The following is a 12657-nucleotide window of genomic DNA, read 5'->3' as shown; positions in this document are numbered from 1 at the left end:
CACTGTATTTTATACCTTTCTCTCCTCTGTCTGTTACTCCTTCCAAACCTCAGTCCCTGAGTTCATCTTTCATTGAGCACATTTGTTGAACTGGAATATACGCAGATATTCAAACTAGCTCATCATCGCTTGCTCTTGCTCTTTCAACCAGGATGGTAGGAGGACATCCTTGGGAAGTGCATAGCAAATTGCAGGGCTGACGAATCCTGGCTCACAGGCCTAAGGCCTTGGCTAAAGTCTGTTTTCTCTGTTACTGAAATGGAGACGACGTCTAGTATGGACACCAGAACTATTGACTCAAGGAGTTCCCATGCCCTGTCTCTCACTTCTGACCTCAGGACCTCAGAGCAGTCACTGAACTACTCAGAACTCAATTTTTCCATCTAACAAAAGGGAGTGATAATCCCTTGCTGCATATTTATTGGGAGAAGAAGCTAAAATACCATCCTCGCAGGGATGAGGGTCAAGGATTCTCAAACTCATATTTAGTGGAAATATATGGGGGGTATGTGTTAGGGACCCACCCGAGTCTGATCATCTTTATAATCTCTGCCCTTAACAAGAATTTCCAGGTAAATCTGATGAAGGGGTTCATGTATCAGACTGGAAGACACTGATTCTGGGGGATATATTTTTAAGAACTTAGGGTCTTTTTTTTTTTAAGATTTTATTTTTTTATTCATGAGAGACAGAGAGAGAGAGAGGCAGAGACACAGGCAAAGGGAGAAGCAGGCTCCATGCAGGGAGCCCGACGTGGACTCGATCCCGGGTCTCCAGGATCAGGCCCTGGGCTGAAGGGAGGTGCCAAACCGCTGAGCCACCCAGGGATCCCGAGCTTAGGGTCTTGTATGTTGCCAGCACTGTAGTAGGCTTGTACATGTGCTACATTTTTTTTTTAATATAACCACCCAGAAGGTAAGGAACTAGCATTTAATGAGCCCACACAGTAGGCTAGGCATTACAGCAGGAATTCTGCATATGTAATTTTGCTCCACATTCACAATGGCTTTATATGTTATAAAGTCTTCTTCCTGTTTAACAGTTTAGAATACTGAGGTGTAAAGAGGCTGAGAAATTTGATTAGAGTCCCTAAGCTAGAATTCTGAGCCTGGTGTTCCCTAAATCCAAGGACCCTTACCACAGCTGCTATAGCAAGCAGGCTAATATGCAAAAGCATTTTGGAAGCTCTTAAGACCCCCATTGAAACAATGTAAATGTAAAGTCAATAAGTAAAACATTTATTCTATGCAACCAACCAGGCACATTTGGGGATACCAGAAGTATTTAAGGCCTGGTTTCAGTCCTCCAAATATCCCAGTCTAATGGAGAGACCAGTTTGGCTCTCTTGGGAGTTCTGGAGAACTGGAAAGGCAGGCTAAAACCATTCTGAGCAGAGCCTTAAGCAGCAGCATGTGAATTTTGCATTCTATCCTGGATAGAAGGGTTATCTGGTAGATTTTTAGGAGAGTCTGAAAACACCAGGCAGATGCCTACAGATGCTTCCTCCTTCCACCCTCTTTTTAGTTTCTCAAAGACAGGGAGAGTAAACACCTAGAAATGAATATGGAGATAATTTCCCAGGATGGACAGGAGGGGTAAGGATAGATGTTAGCAAATATGGTTTAAAAAAGCAGTTTGTGGGCCTCAAATGATAAGAGAAAGGGCATAAAACAAAACCACAAGGAGAATAAAGCATATACCAACCTTCCACTCTGAGAAATCCAAATAGGTAAGATGGATTTGTATTTCTAGCAGAATTTAGTTCTCCTGGACATAGGGATCTTTCCAATGCTTCCTTGGGATCCTTAAATTGTTCTAAATTTATGACTAAGCATTCTGACCCTTAGCATTCCCCAAACCACAGTTTCTAATTCACGAGCACCCTATAAATACAGGAAATACTTAGTAACTTCTGTTGCTGTCCACTCTCCAACCCTTTGCTTTCACTTTCTTCAGAATCCCTTTAATGTCTCCAGCACCCTCATCCCCAGTCCCCAGAGAAGTTGGATCACAAATCCAAGAAGCCATTTTAGGCATTCAGCCTACCGGATCAGCTTACATGCTCTGTGTTTTTTTCTTGGCACTTACAGGTACTCAGCTAGGAAGTGACAAAACTTGCATCAGCAAGTCTATTACTGATTCACATTTCTGTTGGAGCCAAAGGGCCAGAAGCAGTGGATTTAAAGAAAAATGGTTTGATAGTCTTAAAATCTGAAGCGTATTCTGTTCATCCAACTTTCCTGAAAGAAAAGGCCATACTAAACTGTTTGGTTTCTCAGGCTTATTATGCCTTGTACCACCCACCCAACGCGGTAGTATCCCTTATGAATGAGAACTGCTTCAGAGGAAGGTACAAAAATGTTTCTTACATTTACTCTATCACCTGCTAGGAAGACATACACATTTGAGCCTTTATTTTTAAAGGAACATTATCAAAATTCGTAAAGAAAATACTCAAAGCATCTGCCCTTACATGGAACATGAAGGGGAAATACATAGCTCTGGAAGGAGAACCCTACAAAATAGAATGTAAAAAAAGTGCATCACATATGCTTCATTTTAAGGTCAAGGTTTTGATATTTTGGATCTGAAAAAAACTAAAACTAGCACATTATCGTAACTACAGTGAACAAAAATTAAATTCAAGCACTTTATAAAAAAGGAGTCCTCCCTCCTTCTGCAAAAGCTTTTGAAGAGACTCAAGATGCCATGGTATCTTAAGTTCTTCCTAAAAAAATGAGGTCTTAAAATTGCAGAACACAAATGCAATTAAAATCGTATTAGCAAAATACAAGAAAAAATTGTAAACTAGTAGCTATAATCATTTTTTAAAGGTGAAATTATATTGTAACACAACAGTTAGACTACTTTGGAGGTAGGCATTACTGCTCTTCACTGGACACACACACACACAAAAAGTAAAATAAAAATGCTTGTTTTGTACTAGTCTCCAAGAATCTCCTGGGATGAAGGATACTCCCTTCAATCCTGACGGTTAAAGGGTTATTTCCAAACACTTTCTGCTCATTAACCCCTTCTCTCCGGTGCTAAAGAACTCGAAGACACACAAAGCACACATTTTTAATTAACAAACGTTTGGAAGCCTGGATGGGTTTTGTTAATGGCAATAGTTAACTCCCAAAGCAGAAAGGAAATACTGCTATTTAGCAAGTTGCAGGTTCCAAACCAAGGACTAATGGTTTTTTTTTTTTTTTTTTACTCCTTGCAAACAGGTCTCAATAATACTGCTGTGCCAGATGCATATAAAAAGTATAAATCTCCACTAGCTGAATGCGTGCTATTCACAGATCCAAGGGGGGAGGGCTGGATTTCCTCTCAGCCCTCAGGGAGCCAACTTCTCCAGGACATCCCTATTGTTGCATTTCTCTTACGTTTAATAACCCACAAAATGGGCATAGCACAGAATGGGAGATTTTGAGCACCATGTGAAGAACCTCTTTGCTTTGGAGGGAAAAATTTATGCAACTTTCCCATTTTTAAAGTAGTGATGGCTTCGTCCTCTCACAATATATTAATAGATAACGTAACAGGCTTATTTGATCTTCATCCGTGTGTGAAGCGATTCTAGCCACTGCCGGGTGGTAACTTGGGAAGTGAAGGAGCTTTAGGAACAGAAGGTTAAAAATACACATCAGTTTTCATCTGTAAAGAATCTGATCCGCACCGCCCTTCCCCCACTGTTCTTAAAATTTTAAGACAAAGGGCATTTATTTAAATGTGGCAAACTCAGAAAATTCCTAGAAAGCATGTAGAGTTGACACATATTCAGCTGACGCCGTCATTTCGGGGTCAGGGCAGGCCAAATCTGGCCCAGAGGAACTTCATATTCCTCAGTAAAATAGCATTTAACAGGCTGCCCCCGGAGGAGTTACTCGTTTCAGAGCTAAGGCGGATGGGGTGGCTTCTACCCAAGAGGGGCCCTCCCACCCTTAGGCTTTGAGCATAATAATGACAAAAGTCGAGATTTAGGGTTCAGTTCCAGCTGATTTTATTTCCTTCTCAAAAAAAGTTATTTACAGAAGGTATATATCAACAATCTGACAGGCAGTGAACTTGACATGATTAGCTGGCATGATTTTTTTTCTTTTTTTTTCTTTCCCCCAAAACATTGTTTTTGTGGCCTTGAATTTTAAGACAAATATTCTACACGGCATATTGCACAGGATGGATGGCAAAAAAAAGTTTAAAAACAAAAACCCTTAACGGAACTGCCTTAAAAAGGCAGACGTCCTAGTGCCTGTCATGTTATATTAAACATACATACACACAATCTTTTTGCTTATTATAATACAGACTTAAATGTACAAAGATGTTTTCCACTTTTTTCAATCTTTAAACACAACAGCTATAAACCTGAACACATATGCTATCATCATGCCATAAGACTAAAACAATTATATTTAGCGACAAGTAGAAAGGATTAAATAGTCAAATACAAGAATGAAAAACGCAGTACATAGTGTCGCGAACTCAAATCGGCATTTAGATAGATCCAGTGGTTTAAACGGCACGTTTTTGCTTATAAAAAAAGTGCAAAAAAGATGTGGTTTACAAGTTAAAGCTACAGGATCCCTTTTTGCTGTAAATGCACCAGTTTTAAAGCCTCTGGACAGAACGGTATTTTACTTAAAAATTTTGTCTTTTCTTAAAAGCGTACAGTGTTTGGCTAATTCTCCTCCCCTTTTTTTGTAAGACTGGGGTTGAAGGTGGACACTGGTGGCAGGTTTAAGGGATACTGTCACTTTAAGAAGCCTGCAGATTGAAGTGTAAACATGGAGAAATTAGGGGCTGATTCTTTAAACTGTGTGAGATATTAACCAGCCGCCCTATTATAAAATCAGGAAATCCAAACAGCGATTTACACCGATTAACACCCCCTTTATATATTTTTTACAAAAATACACTGAGAAAATAATCAAACGTTTTCATCTCTCTTGTCTTTTTTTGTTTTTTAAAAGTGTCAAAAGTCTACATTTAAATATAAAAAATTAAAAGTTAAAACTCTAGCCCTTCAGTGAAGGAGACGTAAAATGGCGTGGGTAACAACAAACTACCAAAAAAAAAAAAAAAAGAAAAGAAAAAGAAAAAGAAAGCAAGAAAGAAAAAAAAGAAGAAAAAAAAAGAAAAAAAAAAGGAAGGAAGAAATAAAGGAAGTAAAAAAGAAAAGAAAGCCAACGAAAGGTTAAAATAAAAAAGGGACAAAATAAGAAAAAACAAATGTTTGGCCAGTATAAATACGTCCACATATAAAATGGCATCTGATTACATTTACAAGGAAAAAAAAATACGAGGATGAAGCATCGGTGAGGGAAAAAAACACGTCTTCTCATTTACACCTATAAGGAATAAACACATACACACTGAGAAAAAATTTGGTCCTGAATTGTGGTTTTTTTTTTTTCTTAAAGTCCAGCACAGATTTGAGTTGCGTTTGAATCCTTTAAAGAGTTAAGAATGAAAAAAAGCTGGTGATAATTTTGTTGTAGGAATCAAACATAGCGCCATCTATCTGCTTTTTTATATTATCCTACACTATTTTAAAAACTGCTCAACAGTCTTATACAGAAATCTTTAAAAGATAGACAGGATAACATGCTATATTAACCCCACCAGTGAAATAATCCAACACCATCACGATTCCGATTTTAAGAGAAGAAAAAAAACCTCTTTTTTCCCCCCCCACCGCCCGAAACCTCTCTCCCCGCCCCGGCCCGGCCCGGCCCGGCCCGACCCGGCCCGACCCGCCCCCGGGCGCCGCGGCCACAGCCCAGTCCGCGCTTCTGCGCCCCCGCGGGCCGCGTCCCACCGCTCGGATGTCGGGGACGCGCGGGGCGGGCCGGGCCGGGCCGGGCCGGGGCGGGGCGGGGCGGGGCGGGGGCCGGCGGGACGCGCCACCTGCCCCAGAACGTGCAAATCCGTCCCAGTTCCTCCGCCGCCCCCCGCCCTGCCCCCTGCGCCCCGCCCCGCCCCGCGCGCGCCCCTCGCCGGGCTCCCCGCCGGGGGCTCTCCGGGCGCCCCGCATCATCTCCTCCTCCTCCTCCTCCTCCTCCTCCGGCTGCGGGCGGGGGCAAGGAAAAATCAAAAAAGGAAGGAGGAAAGAAAGAGGGGGGGAGAAAAAAAAAGAAAGGGAAACAGGAGCAAAAAAAGAAAAAAAAAAAAAAAAACCAAAACGGGAACCCGCCAGCGTGGAGTCTCGGGCCCGGCGCTCCGGCCCGCGCGGACCCCCCCCCCCCCGCCCCGTATCCGCCGCGGGTCCAACTCCACGCCCGGAGCCTCGGGTCTTCTTCACGGGGAGGGGGGGGGGCAGGCGGGGGCGCGCTGGGGCTCTTTTCTTTTCTTTTCTTTTTTTTTTTTTTCCCTCCTCTCTTGGCCAAGAAATGAGATAAAATAAAAAAACAGCAAAGTGGGGGGTGGGGGACTGGGGGCGATGAGAAAGGGACGAGATTCCTTCAGTCTCTAGAAAAAAAAAGGACGACCGAGTCGGCTTCTTGCTGGGGGTGCAGCAGACAAGTCCGGAAGGTCGCTGGAAGTGGGGAGTCGGGGGGGCGGGGGGGTCTCTTCGGGCCAAGGGGAGGAAACTCCGAGTAGCTTTTTTGCCATCAACAACGACATCACGAACAACAATAAAAGGTCGCCCCCCTCCCCCCGCGCCCCGGCGGCCGGGCGGGTGGGGGATGGGAGCGCGGGTCCCCGAAACGCCGCCGCGCTCCGCTCTCGGGCGGCCGCGCCGGCCCTGCTCACTTTTCTCTCTCTCTCTCTTTTTTTTTTTTTCCTTTTCCTTTTTAATTTTTTCCCGTTCCCTTTTTCTCTTCCAACTCGTCCTGTGTCCACTTCTCTCGCGCTCTTCTTAATTTTTCTCCTCCTTCCTCCTCCTCGCCCGCCCCCCGCCCCCCGGCCCGCGGCCCCCGGCCCCCGGCCCGCGCGCGCGCGCCCGTCAGTAGGTGAAGACCAGGTTGGAGATGCTGGACTCGAGCCAGTCTCCCGAGATCATCTCGCTCACCTCGGGCGTGCAGTAGTCCGGGAACTCGAAGTGCGAGCCGGAGCCGGGCTCGAAGTTAAAGTCCAGGTCCCGGTCCAGCGCCGACGACGAGCTGAAACTGCCCAGGGACATGCTCTCAAAGTTCGAGCTGGGGTTCAGGTCGAGCAGGTCGTCTTCGAACTCGTCGTCGGAGGACGAGGAGCCCGAGGACGAGGACGAGGACGAGTGGGACGAGGACGCGTGCGAGGGCGCGCTGGACGGGGCGGGCGAGGCGGCGCGCAGGCTGGCGTAGCTGCGGTGGTCGGCGGGCGAGCGGCCGGCGGCGGGCGAGGAGGCGGCGCTGCTGCGGCCGCTCAGGCTCGGCGCGTCGGGCGAGCAGCCCGCGGCCCCCTCCTCGTACAGGCCCAGGGGGTCGCTGGGGTCGGCGCCCGCGCCCGCGCCCGCTCCCGCGCCCGCGCCCACGCCGCCCACGGGCGACGGGGACGCGGCGCCCAGGCCGCCGAACAGGTACACGCGCTTCACCTTCTTGTCGGCCAGGTGCTTGCCGGGCGCCGCGAGGCCGGCCGGGGCGGCGGCGGCGGCGGTGGAGGTGGAGGCCGAGGCCGCGGCCGCCGCGCTGGGAGTCCGCGCCTTGTACAGCGAGTGGTGGTCGGCGGCGGCGGCGGCGGCGGCGGCGCCCAGGGGCAGCAGGGCCGCGGCCCCCGCCTGCTGCTCGGCCGCGAACGACGAGGACGCCGCGGCGCCCGCGGCCGCCGCCTTCCCGCCCGCCAGGACGAGCTTGGCGTGCGGCTTGCCGCCCCCGCCGCCCGCGCCGCCCGCGCCGCCCGCCGCCTTGGAGCCGCAGCTCTTTTTCTGCGCGGGTTTGGAGTTGGCGCCGCCGCCGCTCGCGCCGCCGCCTCCTCCCCCCGCGCCGCCGCCGCCGCCGCTGCCGCCGCCGCCGCCGCCCCCGACCTTGTCGCCCTTCTCCCCGGGCTTGGAGGCGGCGGCGGCCGCCGCGCCCGCGCCCGCGTTGGCGTTGCCGGACTTCACCTTCTTCCTCGGCCGGTACTTGTAGTCGGGGTAGTCAGCCATGTGCTTGAGGCGCAGCCGCTCCGCCTCCCGGATGAACGGGATCTTGTCGCTGTCCTTGAGCAGCTTCCAGCGCTTGCCCAGCCGCTTGGAGATCTCGGCGTTGTGCATGTCGGGCGACTGCTCCATGATCTTGCGCCGCTCGATCTGCGACCACACCATGAAGGCGTTCATGGGCCGCTTGATGTGGCCGCTCGGCGTCTTGCACCAGCTCGGGTCGTCGGCCTTGCCGCCCGTGGAGGCGGTGGAGCCGGGCGTGGGGGAGGACGCGATGCCCAGCTCCAGGCCGGCGCCCGAGTCCGAGCTCTCGCCGGCCAGCAGCGCTTCCGTGTTCTCGGCGTTGTTGGTTTGCTGCACCATGGCCCCGGCTCGGCGGGCGCCCACGCGCGCTCACACCCTCGCGGCGGCCGCGGCGCGATCGCCGGGCCCTCCCGGCTCCCCGGGCGCAGCACACGCCGAGCGGGAGGACGCGCGCGGCGGCCGTGCGGGCCCCTCCGCTCCTGGCCGGGCCGGCGCCGGGCGCGGGGAGAAGTGTCCCCAGGAGATGCGGGGAAGGAGCGCGCTGCCTCCTGCAGAGGAGTTATAGTTCCCAGGCTGGAGAGGCTCTGCTCTCCCTCCCTCTGCTGCTCGCTCTCGCTCTCGCTCTCGCTCTCTCCTCGCTCGCTCTCTCGCTCTCACCGCGCCGCAGTTTGCGCCGTCCCTCGGCTCCGAGTCTGGAGACCGTGCTAAGTGGAGGAGTTTCTTGAACGCTGGCTGCCGAAGCTTCCAATGCAAGTTTCTCGCCGCCTCCCAGGCAAGTCTTTTTTTTTTTTTTTTTTTTCCCTCTCTCTCTCTCTCTCTCTCTCTTTCTCTCTCTCTCTCTCTTCCCCTGAAGCAGTTGGTTCCAGTTCACGAGCGCTCTCGGGAGCTCAGGAAAGCGACATAGTCTCTATCACTTAGTCCCTTCCCTACAATGCAAATCAAAAAAGACTCTGGCTCCAGGACTCTCTGTGGGCGGAATCGGCGCTAAGGAGTTTGTGCAATTATTTTGTTGCAAGGTAGGAAGCCAAAAAGCCTTCGTGCAACAGACTGGCATGAATAAATGTATGTTCCCCCCTCCCTTCTGCAAGAAGGGAGCTGGTGATGGCAGAGTTCCTCTAATGCAGACTCTTAAAGAGCGTGCAAGAACTAGAGACCCGGGAGCGAAGCAGGCCTCTTCCCCTCACACAGTTTCTCTTGCTGCAGCTTAGAGCAGACCCCAATTCCGCCTCGCGCCTCTTTATCCTTTCACAGTCTTGGCCACGGCCAATCAGCCGCTGTAACTAACGCTTCCTCGTGCCAAGCCCCGCCCCCGGCCTTCCCATTGGCTTGGAACCCGATGCAATAATAATCTCCGCGTGCAATGAGAAGCTCCAAATCTGACCTCATTCCAATTTAGAGAGCAAACTTTTTAAAAGGGCTAGAAGTACAGCTGAGATTTCTGCTGCCTTTTTTTCCTTTTGCTCTGTGTGTGTGTGTGCGTGCGTGTGTGTGCGTGTGTGTGTGTGTGCGGTGTGTAAAGAGGATGTTAATGCATGAAATTATTAAGGGGAGAGACGGAAATGTATTCTAACCATTATGTTAGATAACAAGGGGCTTGGAAGTGGGGAGGGGGGTAAGGGTGAAATACTGTAAATGGAAGCTTTCTGCTTAAAAGCCAAGTGATTATTTTTATTAGTTCTTTTCAGTACTGGAATAAAGAATCAGCCTCTAGTGCAAAATCTGTTCCTCGGATCCTTCATAAAGCCAAGGATGTAAAAGGGGGGAAGGAAAGCCACAACAATAAATCAATGGATATTGAAAACCATTAAGAAAGTGGTACCTAGACACCTGTCATCACAATTATTTTAACAGCTCTAGGTACAGCACAGATGTTGATGTATTGTGTAGATCCCTTCAGAGCAATTTTTTTGTGTGTGTGCTGTTTGTGGAAGGCAGAGAAGAGGAATTTTTTGCAGTAATTGCTTGCTCTCTTAACCAAGCAGGGGTTAACTATGGTTACTTAATGATTTAAACTCCTCTATAAATCCTGGGTAGCCCAAACAGGGGAGCTTTCCGTTGGAACACATTATGCAGTATTCCATACTTAACTCAAGGGGAGAATTTCCACAGGGTTTTTGTATAGGACGGTAATGTCCACGAGTAAAGGATCGGGATCGTTTTTCTACTTTCTAAATACTCGTTTCCCGTATTTGTCAAAATTAAAGTGCTGCACTTTCTCCCCACCCCTCAACCCTTCTTACTTTCCCTTTATTTTCCGTATATTTTCTCCTATGTATTCCTCCGATGTTACTTATATGTTACTTGAATCAAATTGAGCTAAGGGAAAGGACATGGTGTAACTGGTAGCAGAAGACACTGGAGCCCTTGGATTTATATTAGACCTGGATGTCAGTCCCTCCTACTGTTTTTGTACTCTGTAGAGATGGTTAAGTCTCAGTTTTCCTCATCTGTGATATGGGAACACTAGGAGCTACCTTATATAGGGTTGTCTTGAGGGTTCCAGGAGTTTGATGCATAATAAGCCCTCAGTGAATGCTCTTATCCCTCTGTTGGTAATTCAAATGCCAGAGACACTCCTTCTAGTAGTAGCAGCATGTTGTCGTCCAAGAGATCAAAGTTGGGGATGGTCACTGAATTTTTTTTTCTTTTTTTTCAATAGGCTCCATGCCCACTGTGGTGGGGCTTGAACTCAGGACCCTGAGATCAAGAGTAGCTCGCTCTACTGACTGAGCCATTTCAAAAGTAATCACGTATCACATGATGTGAACTGTCCAAGGACGACAGTGGCAATCCTGTGGTCTTAATGATTTTAAACGAAAGGAACTTTGTCAAGAGTGTTGTGGAGATTCTGGCAGAGAACAGGTACATAGGTAATCAGATACATGTTTATTTGGCCACAAAAATTACCTCCATTCCAAAGTGTGAAAATTAGAGTTTTAGTAAAAATTCGTCTTTTTTAATGCCGTAATAATAAACTGTTTTTCTATAGGCCAGGGATAGGTGGTGGTTAGGTAGGGCCAACCCAACATAATTAAGTAAGCTTTTGATTCAGATCAAACTAGTGCTAGGCAGCAGATTTCTATTTATCTTGTCAAACTTTTAAAGTATGTAGGCTGGCCAGAGGCCCAGGTTGTCAGATTTAGAATTTTACTGGAAAGAACACTCTTTGGAGACATCTGACTGGATCTGTAAGGATCAATCACAAGCAAGAATGTTGTGAGTAAAAGCAAGTAATCTTTGACCATTAGCTACCCAAGTTATATACTTTTTCTTTTAGAAGGGGGAACAAATCTGAAACAAACAAAAACCTACAGGCATCTTTTTTTTTTGCATGTAACAAAGTTGGGTGTGTCATCATGTGTTTTATTTTCTTTGGTATGCACACCAAAACACCTGAACAACCCTAAATGTTATACTCTGACATCAAAAATTACTCTAAGAGGCCTATTATTTATAAAATCAGTATCTTCACTCGAATTAAAAAAAAAGAATAAATACTATATTTTGAGATTTGTACCAACTCATGATTTGAGAATGTAGCTAGTTTGTGAAAATTCGGTCAGGGTGACTATCAACATAATTGATGACATTTCTAGAACCAGTCCTGCTTTCACCGCTGAAAATGATGGGAAAAAGTGGGATTTAATCAAAGTAGCCCTAGTAATTTTGTTTATCTTTAAAGCACACAGGTTATTTATTTATTTTTAAGATTTTTATTCTTAAGTTATCTTTACACTCAATGTGGGGCCCAAACTCACAACCCCAAGGTCAAGTGTCTCAGGGTCCACTGACTGAACCAGCCAGGCACCCTGCACATAGGTTTTTTTCCAAAGTAGATACTAAAAAAAAATAATAATAATAAATAAAAATAAAAATAAAAAAGCCACTGATCTATTACATATTACAAGATGTGTTTTTGGATTTTAACAAATCCAGTGGATTTTAAGATACACCATCATGGGCAGCCCCAGTGGCTCAGCAGTTTAGCGCCGCCTTCAGTCCAGGGCCTGATCCTGGAGACTCGGGATTAAGTCCCACGTCAGGCTCCCTGCATGGAGCCTGCTTCTCTCTCTGCCTGTGTCTCTGCCTCTCTCTGTCCTTCTGTGTTTCTCATGAATAAATAAATAAATAAAATCTTAAAAAAAAAAAAGATACACCATCATTCCATGCAAGTAAGGAAAGATAACTGCCAAAGAGACATCAACCTGCCCCTGTTTATTTCACAGATGTTGGAAGTGAAAAGGAGTTCTCAGAACTGAAGAAATACGGTATTAGTCATTTCCATTGACTTTATAATGTGATAATGGTATATATGAACGCTCAGACTTCTAAAGTACATTTGTTCTTCCATGTGAGTATTTCTTTTCAAATGTAAGACATTTAGCTTTTTTTAAAGTCACCTTTCTCACCAACCCAGTAAACATGTGCATGCTGGAATGTATTGGGCCTCTGAAAACCAAGCAATGGGAAAAGATTTCTGTGTTCTTAATACCTAAATTCATATGCTTTGTAACCAGTTCCCCATTACTGACATTTTTTCCCCCAAATACCAGATATTTGGTGGCCTC

At 47.3% G+C, this 12657-nt stretch overlaps 1 protein-coding gene across 1 annotated transcript; it reads right to left on the bottom strand.

Annotated features, from left to right (window-relative positions):
* Positions 1-3985: 3985 nt before the first annotated feature.
* Positions 3986-9868, bottom strand: SOX4 (SRY-box transcription factor 4). The gene has a single exon (XM_049105950.1). The coding sequence runs from the start codon at positions 8426-8428 to the stop codon at positions 6956-6958; it is 1473 nt and encodes a 490-aa protein (XP_048961907.1). The 5' UTR covers positions 8429-9868; the 3' UTR covers positions 3986-6955.
* Positions 9869-12657: the final 2789 nt, after the last annotated feature.

Source organism: Canis lupus, chromosome 35 (genome assembly GCF_003254725.2).
Source record: "Canis lupus dingo isolate Sandy chromosome 35, ASM325472v2, whole genome shotgun sequence".
NCBI lineage: Eukaryota > Metazoa > Chordata > Mammalia > Carnivora > Canidae > Canis > Canis lupus.
The sequence above is the reverse complement of the archived record's forward strand: the minus strand, read 5'-3'. Positions and strand labels throughout refer to the sequence as shown.